The 17,590-nt window shown below is 41.9% G+C and overlaps 1 protein-coding gene across 1 annotated transcript in view; it reads left to right on the forward strand.

Moving 5' to 3' along the window:
- Positions 1 to 1,459: 1,459 nt before the first annotated feature.
- The window catches only part of LOC124545661 (arylsulfatase B-like), a 29,998-nt gene continuing 13,867 nt past the window's right edge, over positions 1,460 to 17,590 (forward strand). The window contains exons 1-2 of the mRNA XM_047124609.1: positions 1,460 to 1,464; positions 15,810 to 15,873. Of these exons, the coding sequence (XP_046980565.1) occupies positions 1,460 to 1,464; positions 15,810 to 15,873 (69 nt within the window). The remainder of the gene's footprint in view (positions 1,465 to 15,809; positions 15,874 to 17,590) is intronic.

Raw genomic sequence — 17,590 nt, forward strand, 5'->3', positions numbered from 1 at the left:
CGGTATTTTGCCCTATTGTAGTTCTCCTACATGAGAAAGGAATTAACTGAAAGCAAAAATTACTTACGTTTTACAGAGGAGAAAGCCTAGACTATGTACGAATAAGAATGTAAATAGATAAATCTGTTTTAATGAAAATTAATTCAACAGTGAAAAAGTCAGGATTATTAGACATGAAAAATAATAATCGCTCTTATTTGGCACTTAACAAGAAACTGAGATATAATGGATAAAGCAAAAAGAGGCGCTATTTACTGCGTTCTACAAATTGCCGGACGTGTTTACAAGTACATATTTTCTCCAGCAAATAAATGTATGTATTCTGAAATATCTGAATGACACTGTTCCTATTGTTTCAGTTCTCAGGAGTGTGAACAATTTACCTCACGACCGTTGACAAAAACTTTCACTTTGAATTCTGCTCTTATCATTAATAAATACTAGTGTCATTGCAGGTTCCTAAATTTTATTACTATATTTCGATTTTTCTGTAAAAAGGATAGTCCCTCATAACGTCATTTTCACCACCCAGATGCCAAACAGCACAGCAGTCAACTCTCACAACATGGCCGTTTTGGCTCTGACGTGTCAACGAAACTGACCACTCAATGCAGTCAAGACTAAGTACGGGAATGAAACACCAGAGACGCTGCAGTAGACACACTTGTCTCGAGTGGTCAGTTGAGACAAGAACGTCGATCATGTAAAAGGGGTTTAATAGGCCGAAGGAGTGTGATCTTTAACAAAAGGTTTGGTGCATCAGAAGAGAATGCTGAGTTTAACGTGCGTCTATGAAAAGCAATGTTGACCGAAGCAGTGCTAGGACACGTAAGCCAGTGTTCGCCATACGGATGAGAAGCATTTAAGGCATACTCCTTGTAGAGAAAGACAAGTAAAAATGCGCCGTCCGCAGCTCGTGGTCTCGCGGTAGCGTTCTAGCTTGCCGACCACGGGGTCCCGGGTTCGATTCCCGGTGAGGTCAGGAATTTTCACCTCCCTCGAGATGACTAGGTGTTGTTGTGTCGTCTGTATCATTATCATTCAACCTCATTACGGTCGGAGGAAGGCAATGGCAAACCACCTCCACTAGTACCCTGCCTAGTACGGCGGTGCGAGTCTCCCGCGTCGTCCCCTACGCTCTGTTACGGAGTATGGGACTTCATCATCATCCCTGTATCCTGCAATAGAAAAGGTAATGTAAATTATTAGGCTAGTGAATCGATGATGTGAAATATGTAAGTATACCTGGCTTATTTAACTACTCTGACAAGTTAATGACATTTGAAAACTAAGAAAAAAATAGTACTCTAAAGTAATTAGTTTCATGCACAACAACAACAACCACACGCGTGAAATATGCAAGAAATGTATCATGACATACTGATAAGTACAGTAAATGGCAAATATTTAGGAGCCTTTTAGGTTCTCATCCCGAACGACAGTCATTTACCACTGAAGCATGACGTAAGTGTTCCAAACAACAGCGATTTACGACAGCTGATAAAGTTGACTACAAACTGTTCCTAAATCATTATTTGCATTGATACCTTTCTACGTCGATCAGTGAAATGCATCATTCTACCTAAGTAGCACACGAAGGCGAAAGTCCTGCAAATGACCACTTTACGCGTAGGTATTTAATCTGTGGCCGTTATAAAATACAATGTCACAGCTACTCGCACTATAGCAAAGTCTTTCTATGATAATTGTTTTCGTTATCTGCAGCGGGAGATGAACTCAAAATTGATCATGGGTTTATTCCATAAGTAGTTTCGGCAGTGATTTTTCTGATTATAGGGAACTTGTGTCAGGATTGACCAAGGTGAGAGCTGACAAGCTGAGTCAGACTCAACACAAAGACTCTGCAGTATCGACTGTCGAAGTAGCCGTCTCATCATTGAACAATCAGAAGTTACTTGCTATCACAATGAGTGATAAACAGCTCATTTCAACTTCTGGTTTAATGGACTTGATAGCGCCAGTACATTACATGAAACTGTCTGTGACACAATTCCTATGAACGAATTATCAGTCACAACACCGCTTTTGCTAGATCTTTATGCAGACCAAAATGTACGCAAACATGCAGTCTAATGGGTCGCCTCTTCTTAGATTACCACGGAACGCCATCTAAAGTGGCTCTAAAACTGCGTAACTATCACCTTGCCTTTACTAAGAAGGGAACCTCCCCATCGCACCCCCCTCAGATTTAGTTATAAGTTGGCACAGTGTATAGGCCTTGAAAAACTGAACACAGATCAATCGAGAAAACGGGAAGAAGTTGTGTGGAACTATGAAAAAAATTAGTAAAATATACAAACTGAGTAGTCCATGCTATGATAGGCAATATCAAGGACAATGGTAGTCAAGGAGCGCCGTGGTCCCGTCGTTAGCGAGAGCAGCTACGGAACGAAAGGTCCCAGGCTCAAGTCTTCCCTCGAGTGAAAAGTTTAACTTTTTACTTTCAATTTATGTGACAAACTCTTATGTTTTCATCACTTTTTTGGGAGTGATTATCACATCCACAAGAAAACCTAAATCGGGCAAGGTAGAAGAATCTTTTTACCCATTCGCTAAGTGTACAAGTTAGGTGGGTCGACAACATATTCCTGTCATGTGACGCACATTCCGTCACCAGTGTCGTATAGAATATATCAGATGTGTTTTCTTGTGGAGGAATCGGTTGACCTATGACCTTGCGATCAAATGTTTTCGGTTCCCATTGGAGAGGCACGTCCTTTCGTCTACTAATCGCACGGTTTTGCGGTGCGGTCGCAAAACACAGACACTAAACTTATTATAGTGAACAGAGACGTCTATGAACGAACGGACAGATCATAACTTTGCGAAAATAAAATTTTGAGTCGAGGGAAGACTTGAACCAAGGACCACTCGTTCTGCAGCTACTCACGCTAACCACGGGACCTCGGCGCTCCTGAGCTCATATGCTCCTTGATGTTGCATATCTTGCACATGGACTACTCAGTTTGTATATTTTACTAATTTTTTTCATAGTTCCACACAACTTCTTCCTGCTTTCTCGATTGATCTGTGTTCAGTTTTTCAAGGCCTACCCACTGTGCCAACTTATAACTAAATCTGAGGGGGGTGCGATGGGGAGGTTCCCTTGTAAGATACTTCGTAATTATTAAATTGTGGCTAAAGGTTGAAGAGATTCTCATAAGCAAATCACGTGAACTGACGGAACTGATATCGGCCAGCGTATTCAAATACGGAGATACACTGTAGAGCCAAAGAAACTGGTACACCTGCCTAATAGGGCCCTCACAAGCACGCAGAAATGCAACGACACGACGTGGCATGGACTCAACTAATGTCTGAAGTAGTACTGTAGGGAACTGACGTCGTGAATCCTGCATGGTTGTCCATAAATCCGTAAGAGTGCGAGGCGGTGGAGATATCTTCTGAACAGCACGTTGCAAGGCATCCAAGATATGCTAAATAATCTTCATGTCTAGGGAGCTTTGTGGCCACGGGAAGTGTTCAAACTTAGAAGAGGTTCCTGGAGCCACTCTGTAGCAATATTGGACGTGTGGGGTGTCGCATTGTACTGCTGGAATTGCCCATGTCTGTCGGAATGCACAATAGACATGAATGGATGCAGGTGATCACACAGGATGCTTACGTACTTATCGCCTGTCAATGTCGTATCTAGACCTATGAGGGGTCCCATATCATCCCAACTTCACATGTTCCACACCATTACAGAGCCTCCACCAACTTCAGCAGTCCCCTGCTGACATGCAGCGTCCATGGATCCAAGAGGTTGTCTCCATAACTGTACACGTCCATCCGCTCGATACAATTTGAAATGAGACTCGTCCGACCAGGCAACGAGTTTCCAGTCATCAACAGTCCACTGTCGTTGTTGACGACCCAGGCGAGGCGTAAAGCTATGTGTTGTGCAGTCATCAGGGGTACGCGAGTGGACTTTCGGCTCCAAAAGCCCAAATCGATGATGTTTCATTGAATCGTTCGCAGCGTGACATTTGTTGATGGCCCAGCATTGCAATCTGCAGCAATTTGCGGAAGGTTTGCACTTTTGTCACGTTGAACTATTCTCTTCAGTCGCTGTTGGACCTATTCTTGCAGGATCTTTTCCTGGCCGCAGCGATGTCGGAGATTTGCTGTTATACCAGATTCCTGATATTCACGGTACACACATGAAATCGTCGTAAGGTAAAATCCCCAGTTCATCGCTAAGTCGGTTGTACCGCATCCCATCGCTCGAGAGCCTACTATGATATCACTTTCAAGCTCACTTAATCTTGGTAACCTGCCATTGTAGCAGCAGCAACCGATCTAACAACTGAGCCAGACCCATGTCGTGTTATACAGGCGTTGCCGACCGCAGCACCGTATACTGCCTGTTTATTTGTATATGCATTGCTATACCAGATTTTTTGGCGCTTCAGTGTATAATACAACAAGTGTCTTTCACATGTATCAGTCTCGGAATCAGTAATGGTAGTATAGGACCTTGTTAGGTAAATTGCTGATTTAACGCTCAAATGGTTCAAATGGCTATGAGCACTATGGGACTTAACATCTGAGGTCATCAGTCCCCTAGAACTTAGAACTACTTAAACCTAACTACCCTAAGGACATCACACACATCCATGCCCGAGGCAGGATTCGAACCTGCGACCGTAGCGGTCCCGCGGTTCCAGACTGTAGCGCCTAGAACCACACGGACACATCGGCCGGCTTTAACGCTTATTTACAGTTGCTGCAGTAAATACTTTGCTGTTAAGTTAAGAAAGAAAGTACGTAGGCTATCCTTGTACAATCTAAAGGTTAAACTGGTTGAATCTTATTTTAATGAGTTGCTGCTGAAGCAATGTAAGGCGTTATTCGTCGACAATGTATGGCAAAAGGCTCTTTCTTATCGTCGTTCCATATAAGAAGTTTGGACCCTCAGTGCTCTTCTTGTATATTTATTCTTCTTGATAACTATTTACTGTGCCCGTTTACAACCACATAATGTGCCTGTCCGTATGTTAAAATCTTGCCGTTTATTCCATACATTCCCAGACACCGCCTCTGCAACTGATCACTTGTCGCTAGCAACTCTTTTCCTCCGACTACTGCTGCGCGACTTGGCGTTTACGCGCAAAGTGACAATATTCCTTACTTCAAACACGCTTTGGCTCTACACGGTAGCAAACTTCCCTGACTCGGCCACAGTTTTTACTACGTCGTAATTACAGCATTCTTTTTTTTAATCAGTTCGTTTGAATTTCTTTGAAGTTTCATTACGTGACAACATTAATAAAATAATGAAAAATACTTATGATAGAAATTACATGACAGTTACAGAAATAGTTATGAGAAAAATTTATTTGGCACTGTGTTTTTGTGTTTCGAAGTGTAAAAGAAATTAATCTGTTCAAGGTCTAGATGTTTTCCGCATAAAATTTTACATTGATATGATATTTGACTGTCAACAACAACAAAGAAAGATTGAAATAAAAAAGTTTGAAATAAAAATGGTCAAATCTTTTGTGAAATGATTTGTTTAAAAGCAATAAATAGAACAGATTAGAGAAACATTTGACATGGTTCTGAATGATGCTCAAATCATGTACAGCAGAATTTAAATTTCAATGCTGAACTTATGGTCTGTGAATTTTTAAGAGTGCTAGAGGATCTTGTTTGATGGGTTATGTACACTGTGCATCTCATTTTCTGTATACGTTTTCGAGTATCATTCAGAAGTCCATCAAGTGTTTCTCTAATCCATTTTATTTCATACATTTAGAAATGATTTTCACTGCAATGTTAAACCTCTCTTCATTTAGTGTCCCTTCTCACGTCACTTACCTTCTTTATCGCACATACACGAGTTCTCTATCATACTCGTTCTTCTTCTTGAATACACGCTAAATAGTGTATGCACGACGAGCACCGTTTTACTACCGAAATCACTTTTTTCTAAGTTTCAAGAGGAGAAATTTATGTGCAAATACTCGCTTCGAACACAGCTGCACGGCCTGCTGTGATATTTCTGTGATATTTCACTAACACAGCCTGATGCCGTCTTCATGTGACTAATAAACAGTTTTAATAATGCAGGAAGATGATCCAGCGAAATATGGGCAGACTGAAAAGATAAAATAGTACAAATGGATTGTAAGTTCTCATAGGAAACAAAAAGCAATACGCAGTAAAATATGACTTTGTGTATACTTGGGCCAGCGGAAAATTACTTCTATCGGAGAACAAAGAAGGCGAATTTGTTCCTGCTTAAAACACTGACTGAAAATATGGGCACCTGCTGCCTCATTTTACCATCCTCAGTACCTTCAAAAATTTTGTCAAAGATTTTGGCATGTGAACATTTGCACTCTTTTTTAATATACAACTCACTTCTCACTCTTATATGTTCCTCTAACTGTAATTCGCTCACACCAGTCAGTCCATCGCTGTATGACGCTCATACCCACTCACTCCCACTTTCCCATTCTCATTCAGTCACGCAGCCCAACTCATTGTCATTAGTTCCTTGTGTATCTCTGTCACTGCCTCCTGTCTTACAGCCACAGTTTCCTTCGTTCTGTCCTACTACTGTCTCCACTCACTGTCATTTTCTCCCTCTTGCTCTCTCTTACTGTTATGTTCTCATTCAGTCCTTCCCACTGCTGCTGTCTCCTCTCACTTTCACCAACTCTCTCATCCTCGTTGTCGTTGTCATGCACTCTGCCTCTCATTATGACTGATTCTCATCCACTTCCACTTTCTCTTTCTCTTGACTCCTCTCCTAATGCCACTGACTCTTTTGCTCTTTTACTGGCACTGATCTGTCAACTATGTTCCATTGCCACTGCGTCCGTCTCTTTCTCTCACTCTGCCATTACCTCCTTCGGTCTTTCTGTACAACAACCACTATCTAATTTCTTCCAGTATTTATTATTTTGCTGTCTCTTTCCGACTGCTCTCAGCATAAAAAGCTTAAATTTGTTGGCACCTAAATCTGCGGGAACGTTTTAATAGTGCTGTGGAAGGTAGAATGAGGCAGCTGAAACCAACTTTTAAGTCAGAGTCTTTTATACAGGAGCATATTTACCTTTCTTGTACTCCGTTTTTCCACTGGTTTTCTCCTTTTCCCTGCCACGACAGGGCGTATAGCTCGTATCAAAAGAACATTATGGGACAGTACAATCTGATAGCTTATTTATGTGAAATTGAAACAACATGAAGCTAATTTTATAACTGAGAACGAGTTTCATATGCATAAACATTTTGCATATGTTTCAGTGCTACAACACAGGGTTCCCATAACCATTCTGATGATAACGGACAATCTTTGCAACTTATTTATCAGTGTTATGTCACTTTATAAACTTTTCACTTCTCACCGGATTTGTAAGTGCGTAACTTGCGTGAGCAACTAAGGTAACTCTGAATCTATGTACCTCGACAACGAATAAAGATTTTAAGAAAATTTTTACTATTGTTCGAGGTCGGGATCTTAGGAATGCAAAGTAAAAATTACAGTCATTTGCTGTGTATAGCCGTCTTGTAATCCGCGGCTCGGTTTTGATACCTGATAAGCATGTTTATGGGGTGTTTCTCGATAACGGATAAAGATATTTGAAAAAAGGAAGATGGTACATCTAGATAAATGCCTAGATTATATACCCTTAAAATTTGATCATTTTTCTGCTGTTATTTATATTTCCCCCAGACCGTATTTTACGTGCGTATTTTCGTGTGCAGGTAGGGTAGCTTTGAACCTCTGTATCTCGAAACGGGATAAAGATATCAAGAAAAGTTTCAAGGTTTTTGGGGCTTGGGATCTTGGAAATGTATTGTAAATATTTCTGGCATTTTCTGTGCATGGTAGTCTTGGAATCCGTTGCTCGGTTTTGGTACCAAAAACCTGTGTTTTTCGGGTTTTCTCAGGAACCGCCAATGAACTGAATTTTGCTTCCAGATGCCCCTTAAGGAGCGCCTTAGACCACATCTAAAGTAAAAGCACGAAGTGTGTAATACTCAAACTTTGCCCCTGTACTCGTTATGTAGGACAGTTAGGGTAAGGCGATCCTTTTTTGGGGTCTATAAATGGTCTTAGCCCAAGGACTACCCAAAACACTTGACCCTACCTCTCTATCACCAGTGAACCCCTGAAAACTCTCATTTTTATTCTCTGTCTTACGGAACAGATTAGGTAGCGTGCGCTGTCACAAGCTTATCAATTTAGTCGTCGTTCTTGGAGAAGTGAGACCAATAGTTACTTCCGCACGCATTACGATTCTTCTTCTTCTACATATTTACCTTACATCTTCTGGAATGCCCATGTCCAAACAAATGAGATTATGGAGACCATGATAAAAGTATTAAACCGATAAAACAGTAACCATACGATCACATAAAACAATGGATCGAGAAGATGTGTCTAGCAGAGAACCGAATTGCACAGTGCCGGTATCTAGTGTCGAGAGACTCATCAGGCTACCGAATCTAAAGCCGGCAGGTTGATGATCTGCGCTCAAAACGGCGCATGAGCATCCCAGACCACTCGACATATCTGATTTGTAGTTGGATGTGACCGTATTTTCACTTGACATTACTGATTTGTGTTCCTGACTGTGTCCTTGGTTGGTTGTACGAATTTTGCATATAGTGTCTGGAGAGCGGTCAGCAAACGAAGTACTTCCTTGGCGCACAGATAGAGTGGATGCTCTACTCGCAAAACCTTCCAATTATTCATTGAAATACATATATAGATCGTTCAAAGGTGTGGCTTCCTTTTTTCCAAAACAGCTAAGAGAATTTTACAGTAATTACGAACGAACTGCCAACAGTGAGTCGTTCGCTGGAGCAATATTTCTTTTGGCAGCAGAGAGACGTACTCGTACGTAAGTTTATTTCGTGAGCCCGAAGGAATGAAGTAACCTATCTGAAAGAACCAAATCACGGATCATAACGTGTGAAACATATGTGGTAAGTAATTACTGGAACCTATGTTACCAACGATGGCATGCTTAACATAATAGTGTTGTTGTTGTTGTTATTGTTATGGTCTTCAGTCCAAAGACTGATTTTATGCTTTTCAGCACGCTGGTCTATCCTGGGCAAGCCTCTTCATTTCCGAATACTACTGCAGTTTACATCCTTCCGGACCTGCTTACTGCATTCATTTGTTGGTCCCCCTCTACAACTTTTACGCCCCACACTTCCCTTCAATACTAAGTTTTCGATTGCTTGAAGTAACAGAATGACTCTCCTTCAAGTCAATTTATGCGACAAATTTCTTTCTCCACAATTCTATTCATTTCCTCCTCATTAATTATGCGATCTACCCATCTATTTTTAGCATTCTTCTGTACCACCACATATCGAAAGCTTCTATTCTCTTCTTGTCTGATCTGATAATTGTCCAAGTTTTCCTTCCATAGAAAGCTACATTTCCAGCCAACAGCCTCCAGAAAGGACTTCCTAACACTTAAACCTATATTCGATATCAACTAATTTCTCTTCTTGAGGAACATTTTTCTTGTCTGTTCCACTCTGCAGTTTACATCAAGGGTATTCACCCTTTTTCACCTACCGTCTACTTTTGTATCTTCGTTAATAATAAAATTTTGTAACCGTCCTCCACGTCCTCAGTAATGGTGTTCTACACTGAAGCGCCAAAGAAACTGTTACAGGCATGAGTACTCAAAGACAGAGATATGTAAACAGGTTGAATACGATGCTGCGGTCGGCAACGCCTATATAAGACAACAAGTGTCGGGAGCAATTGTTAGATGGGTAACTGCTGCTACAATGGCATGTTATCAAGATTTAACTGAATCTGAACGTGGCATTATAGTCGGCGCACAAGCGATGGGGCACAGCATCTCAGAGGTAGCGATGGAGTGGGGATTTTCCCTTAAGAACATTTCACGAGTTTACTGTGAGTATCACGAATATGGTACCGTGAATATCAGGAATTTGCTAAAACATGAAATCTCTGACGTCGCTGCAGCCAGAAAAGAGCCCTAAAGAACGGGACCAACGACGACTGAAGAGAACCGTTCAACGTGACGAAAGTGCAAACTTTCCTCAAATTGCTGCAGATTTCGACGTAGGGTCATCAACAAGTGTCTGTGTGCGAACCATTCAACGAAACATCACCGATATGGGCTTTCGGAGCCGAAGGCCGACTTATGTATCCTTGATGACTGCGCGACACGAAGCTTTACACCTCGCATGGGACGTCAACACGGACACTGGACTATTGATGACTGGAAACATGTGGCATGGTAGGACGAGTCTAGTTCCAAATTGTATCGAGCGGAGGGACGCGAACGGGTATGAAGACAACCTCAAGAATCCATGGACCCTGCATCTCAGCAGGGGACTTTTCATGCTGATGGAGGCTCTGTAATGGTGTGGGACGTGTGCAGTTGGAGTGATATGGGAACCCTGACACATCTAGATACGATTCTGACAGGTGACACGTATCCTGTCTGATCATCTGCATCCATTCATGTTCACTGTGCATTCAGTCAGACTTGGGCAAATCTAGTAGGACTATGTGACACCCCAAACGTACAGAATTGCTACAGAGTGACTTCAGAAACACAGAGCCGGCCGGTATGGCCGTGCGGTTCAAGGCGCTTCACTTTGGAACCGCGTGACCGCTACGGTCGCAGGTTCGAATCCTGCCTCGGGCATGGATGTGTGTGATGTCCATAAGTTAGGTTTAAGTAGTTCTCAGTTCTAGGGGACTGATGACCACACATGTTAAGTCCCATTGTGCTCAGAGCCATTTCAGAAACACTCTTCTGAGTTTAAACACTTCCGCTGTCACCAAACTCCGCAGACATTAAGATTATTGAGCATATCTGGGATGCCTTGCAACGTGCTGTTCAGAAGAGATCTCCACCCCTTCGTACTCTTACGGATTTATGGATAGCCTTGCAGGATTCATGGTTGTCATTTCCTCCAGCACTACTTCCGACGATAGTCGAGTCCATGCCACGTCGTGTAGCGTCACTTCTGCGTGTTCACGGGACCCATGCACTATATTAGGCAGATGTACTAGTTTCTTTGGCTCTTCAGTATATAAAGTAGGGAAGGTACTCAACAAAACTTATAAAAAAGAATCAAAGAAAGACGTATAATAATACTAATTGACCAAATACCTTAAGTCAAAATTTTATGAAAATATAGTGAATTTTGATTTAAACTCCTAGTGCCTTCCTCCAACCAGGAAAGCTGGAACTGTCATTAGTGGGCGGTACTGACCAGCTTGACTACCACTGTTTTATATCGTCTCTATCGCGGTTCACCATCAGTTATTTTACCGCCGAAATAGCAAAACTCAAATCTACTTATAGTCTCTCGTTGCGTAATATGAATTCCTTACCGTCGGCAGATTTAATTCGACTACATCTCATTGTCCTTGTTTTGCTTTAGTTAATGTTCGTCTTACATTCTCCTTTAACACCTTGTCCTTCCTTTCAACTGCTCTTCTAACTCATTTGCTGTCTCTGACAGGGTATGTATCTTTTTATAAAATGCAGAACAAGTGTTGCCCTTATACATTGATTCAGTCGGTGGGCTTTCTAAACGGCATCATTAAGCTAACAAAGAGACTGGTAATCTGGTAAGTGTTTTTCGAATGACTTCTAAGACAAAACATGTTTAAGGCAAACTAAAGCTACTATTTGCGCGCATATCTTTGTGATATTGTTTCTCATTATTGAAAAAGATCTAAACAAATCGTTTCATCACCCAAAAGCTTGTCATGTAAAATAAACGAAATTCGTTCCTCGATGTGATGTTTCAACTCATATTCACAAGGAGTAAATCTTCTCTACTCGTCGCAAATGGATGGCCTGCAACGTTGAGAATAAGAGATTCATTTCTCTGAAAGAATTTCCTCTGCTCTGTTAGGTTTTTGTATACCCGCCACATTGATACAATTGAGAGCCAGTGATAAGCATGTTGCTTTACTGTTCTTCAGCGCATATCTTGACTTGCTTTCCTCCCTGAACTGCTGACTCATCGTAAGGGTGACCGATCGCTATCGCAAGTCACCCAGATCCCAGTGAAAGCTGTCCCCAGATAACACACGGCGTCATCCTGACAACACACTGTTATTGCACAGTGACAATACTTTGATTTGTCACGTTATCTACGATAAAAGCTTATGTTCCGCTTGTGGAGAATCCCGTATCTGAAACAGCACCAGATTAATGTCGTGCTATTGGTTCCACATTCAAGATAATTATGAAAGCAAGACGTATACAAGTCTCCTCTCAAAACAGGTAGAGCACTACAGGCCTACAGCAGCCTGCACACAACTTAAGGTCCACGCCCTAAACTGTAAGTATTTCGACTACTTTACAGTACTGTAGTTCATAGTGATTCACTGTTGATACGAATACGTAAACTATACCTGTTCTGAAAGTAAACCTTCGACTTTATGTACACGTGCTCTAGATAGTACCTTCGAATCTTTAGCTTCATTGGATTTGTCGAATGTGGCTTACTAAACACTTGAGACAGCATTGCAAATGCAGGGGAGAGGAAAGTGGAACTAAATTATGCTGAGAGTTGTATTTAGCTAATTCATGTCATAATCAGCACATGAAGCAGGCGAATATGAATCAAGTGTGTCACCTATTATATCAAATCCTTTCGGAATACTAACTTTCAGTTAAAAAAATAATAATTTGTAGTGAGTGATGGAATGAAGACCCATGTTCTTTCACCGATAATACAGGATTGTCAGATTAAGTACGCCGTAAGCAGCAAGTGAAGGAATTAAAGCTACGTAAATGTATTCTTGCGACATCTTTAATGCTGTACAAGCTTACTATGCCTGCGCATTCACTGGCCTGCTTAAGATGTAATTACTTGATTTTCGAATTGACAATGCGGCTTCGTGTACCCACGACAATGTACACGCAGTATACCTAAGCGAAGAGACGGAGCGTTGGAATTCAGCTTCGCTTTCGTGGAAGGACGACTAAACACAGAAAACAACATGTGCAGGGTATTGTATCTTTGGATGTTGTTGTGGTCTTCGCTAAAAGGACTAGTCCTGTCACTAGACTATCCTCTTCAGTCCTCCTCATTTCTGCCAACTGCTGCAACCTAAGTCCATTTGAACCTGCTTACCGTATTCAAGCCTTGGTCTTCTACGATTTAGTCCTCACACTACTGTACAATATCAAACTGATTTGTTGATGTATCAGGATTTACTCCACTACAGATCCTTTCTTTTAGTCAATTTTTGCCATAAGTGGCTCTTTTTTCAGTTTGATCCAGTACCTTCTCATTTGTTGTCCACTCTAGCCGTCTGCTCATCGACATTCTCCTTAGCTACACATTCCGATAGTTTCTATTCTCTTCTCGTCTGAACTGTTTGTCGTCCACTTTTCAGCTCCGTACAAGAATGCACACCAGAACTTCACAAAAGATTTCCTACGAGTTAAAACTGTATTTTGTGTTAAAAATTTCTTCTTTTTGAAACTGCTTTTCTTGCTATTGTCAGTGTGCATCTTTTCTCTCTATTTCTGCCATTATTAATTATTTGATTGCCCAAATAGCGAAAGTCATCGACTATCTTTAGTACCACATTTCCCAATATAATTTCCTCAACATCGCCTGATTTAATGCGAACTACATTCCATTACCCTTATTTTACTTTACTTGATGGTCCTCTTGTAACTTTTTTTTTGGACACTTCCCATTCCATTCAACAGCTCTTCCATGCCTTTGCTGTCTCCCATGGAACAGCAATGTCATCGGCAAACCTCAAAGTTTTCGTTTTCTTTCCCGAGCTTTAATTCCTTCTCCAAATTTGCTTTGTTTTCCTTTACCACTTTTCAGTGCACAGATTCAGAAACATCGGAGAAAGGCTAAAACTGTCTCACTTCCTTCTCAACCACTGCTTCTCTTTCATGCCTTTTGGTCTTATAACTGCCGTCTGGTTTCTGCACAAGTTGTTAATAATTTTTCACTCCCTTTATTTTACCATAGCTCCTTAGAGAATTTCAAAGACCGTGTACCAGTTAACATCATCAAAAGCTTTTAACAGGGTGTCCCAGAAATGTTGTGACACACTTAGAACGGTTGCAGAGGGTGGTTTGACAAACAAATCGAGGATAGTAACCTTTGGCCGGAAACATCATCCAATGACGTTTCAGACCATAGACTTTAAAGACACTGGCGCCTGTCATTAGGCCACCTTTTCAGCAGGAAACAGGACTTCACACGCTGAGGCACTGCAGGCAGAACGCCTCCCAATGTTGTTCTTCAGTGAGAGCGACTGAATACCATGATCGTCATTGGAGAAGTTAGAGCTAACTGCTGCGAAGACAGGCCTTCTCTCCTATGGATGCGATGCTCTGTTGCAGGTTTCCGACACGGGTTTCTATTTGCACTTTATTTTTCTATTGTTTACCGAAAAACATTGGAGATTTTAGAGGGTTCCGGGAGAAAAATAAACTGATGATGGAAACCCGTGTCCGCAACTGTCATCCACTGAAGCAACAGAGCATTGCCGTCATAGGAGACAAGGCCTCTCTGCTCAGCAGCTAGCTCCATGTTCTCCAGTCACGATCGTGACAGTCAGTGTCGATCACTGAATAACAAACAACATTGCTGGACAGTCTGCTTACGGTCTATCAGCATACAAAGTCACTTGTGCAGCTGAAGGGGTGGTCTTGTAGCAGTTACCGGCACGTATAACTCTCACGCTCTGTAGTATCGTTGGTTGATATTTCTGGACACGGGTTCTTATTTTAGATTTGTTGAGACACTGTCTATAGCCCCTTTAAGTTTCTCACAATATTTCTAGGGCACCCTGTACAACGAGATAGATTCATGTGTGAGAAAACCTAACGATGGCAGCACAAACCTTTTTTTCATTTATTGAGTTTCGATTCCCCCCGAAGAGGGCGGGCTGGCAGCAGCTTAGTACGCTGATCTTCAGCCTATAGAATTTTTAAAACAGAAAGAAGATAATAAATAGTGAAATCAGACGATAAAAACCGTGACTTAAATTGTAAGATAGCGGAAAATTAAAACAAAACAAGGGGTTGGCGATGCTAATAAAATACACAGGAAGCAACAGATAAACTAGCAGACAGATAATTAAAAAAAAACCCAGTGACAGTACGATTTCTGTTCGTAACACTACAGAAAACACACATGACAATTAACACTTACTTAAAAAACTGCACTAAAAAGTTGGCACAAAGATGACACATCACAGCCAAAGGCAGATGGGGGGGGGGGGGGGACCTGTACAGATGAGGGGAAGAAAAGGGGGGAAGGTGAGGAAACACAAAGTCTGGGGGAGGACTGATGGAGGGAGAAGACTCATAAGGGAGGGGGGGGGGCAGGGCAGATGCGAGAGGGAGTGGGGAAAGGCAGAGGTGGGGAATGAAAAAGGACTCAGGGGAGAGAAGAAGGCAGAGAGAGGGTAGGCAGGGAAAAAACAGGATAGAAGGGGGGGAGAGGGAGCCCGGGGAAAGGACAGAGGAAGGGAGAGGGGGGGTGAGGATCAGAGTTGATAGAATGGAATAGAAGGGATAAATGGAGGGAAAGAGGGCATCATCTGGGAGGAGGAATCGATGGAAGCCACCTTGGGAAAGGAGATGAAGGGTGTAGAGGTGGAGGGTAGGGCGAATGCAGTGGTGAAGGTGCGGCAGAGGGCAGGGATTGAGAAGGAGAGGAGCAACCAGGGTATGAGGGGGATCAAGGTGGCAGGAGGCGTAGAGGAGGAAAAGGGGCAGATGAGAGAAAGGAATCAGGTCCTAGAGGATCTGGGTAGGGGACAGGAGGCATATACAGAAGGCAGGGGCCAAGCTGCCCAACATCGTCTTCATCGTCGCCGACGACATGGTGAGTGCCGTCCTATCCTGCGGTGCACTGGACACAGTAACCCACACCTTTGTTTCATGAATTTTCAAGATGAGCCGTCGGTCCGTTGCACCCAACTATAGGCTTGTATCACTGGCGTCAATCTGTTGTAGAATTATTGGACACGTTTTGTGATATCATATTATGACTTTTTTGGAGACCCATTAACTCAGTTATGTCTGTGTGTACTACATGGAATAGGTTGTCAGAGGTGCACAAAACTGCAAACATACTTTACATATGCGTCGCAAGGATTACGCTGAAGTCACTTTATTGCAGCAAAGATGCACAAGCGATAACTCCAGATTTTACAGTTCACTACAAATTCCGCAAATGTGGACGCCAGGTGGGTCTAAGCGGTATGCCTTTAAAAGTTTAGGACTTCACTTGAATGCCAAGCAGCGATGGTGAAGCTGTACTGAGACTAGAAGAGTCTGTGCAATACTTTTGCAGGAGGGATAATCCTACAGCAGATAGCAGATGGTTATTGACTATGGGTAGTCACTTTTTGCTTCAGTGGCGTAGAACACCTTAGTGTTCCTCTCTCTGATTTATACACAGCAAGGTCTCTAAGGCCTAACTCGTGAAGCGGTCTATATTCCGTTAGCGTCAAAGAATACGACGTCTCAAAATGATGTTCTTAAGTGACAAAGATCTACTACTGAGTCTTCTCTTCTCTACAGTCCATGTAATGAAATTCTCTCCACTCACTGTGCCAGTGGTCAATCCGCATCAGAATTACGGGTCTTACGAGATGTAGACGTTACCCTTGTCTGGTCTTCAATCCATTCTTCAGTCGATATATGAGGATTAGTAATGATATGCCGCAAACCTAGAGACGAGCAAACTACAGAAGAGATGGTAAGTTAAAATGAATTGAAGGGAGTAATGAAGAGACAAAGCACGTGTTACAGCGCTTGTAAAGAAGATAGGCAACATAACGCTGTACTCTCTGAAACTGAGCACAGTAGAGTCTGAACGAATTGCGCGAAAATTTCAGAATACACAAAAAAAAAGAAAACTCTTACCATATTTTAAAATGACAATTAAGGAAAAAGTTTTCGTAACTATGAACTCTAAGGAAATTCATGTTGACAAATTAAATGTTAGCAACAGAAGAAGCGAGATACAAAAGAGATTACGCGATTTGAGAAACAATACTTGAAAAGGCTTTTACTCATTAACGCAGCAGATGAAGTCGAGATGAAGGTCAGGAACGATAGGAAACGGTATCAAAAAAAAATCTTATGAAATTTGTTGTGCATTAGCTTAGGTATTTAGTTCAATATTATGGAAGGAGACGGAGGAAACAGAGATCTCTTCACTTTTTCCAAATATGTCACTCCCAATAGTCGTAAATAGGTATAATCTATGACAACTTGATTTTTTCCCACAGCACCTCCGTATCTTTATTTTGTTAATTATATTACGTTTTGGCCGAGCGGTTCTAGGCGCTTCAGTCCGGAACCGCTCTGCTGCTATGGTCACAGGTTCGAATCCTTCCTCGAGCATGGGTGTGTGTGATGTCCTTAGGTCAGTTAGGTTTAAGTAGTTCTAAGTCTAGGGGACGGATGACCTCAGAAGGTAAGTCCCTTAGTGCTCTTAGAGCTATTTTAACCGTATATTACGTTCGATGGATAAGCCCAAGTGGTTAGTAAAGGAAATACTTTTGTCTCATTAGACACCTGTGATCATAAGC

The sequence above is a fragment of the Schistocerca americana genome, chromosome 8 (assembly GCF_021461395.2).
Source record: "Schistocerca americana isolate TAMUIC-IGC-003095 chromosome 8, iqSchAmer2.1, whole genome shotgun sequence".
NCBI classification, from domain to species: Eukaryota; Metazoa; Arthropoda; class Insecta; order Orthoptera; family Acrididae; genus Schistocerca; species Schistocerca americana.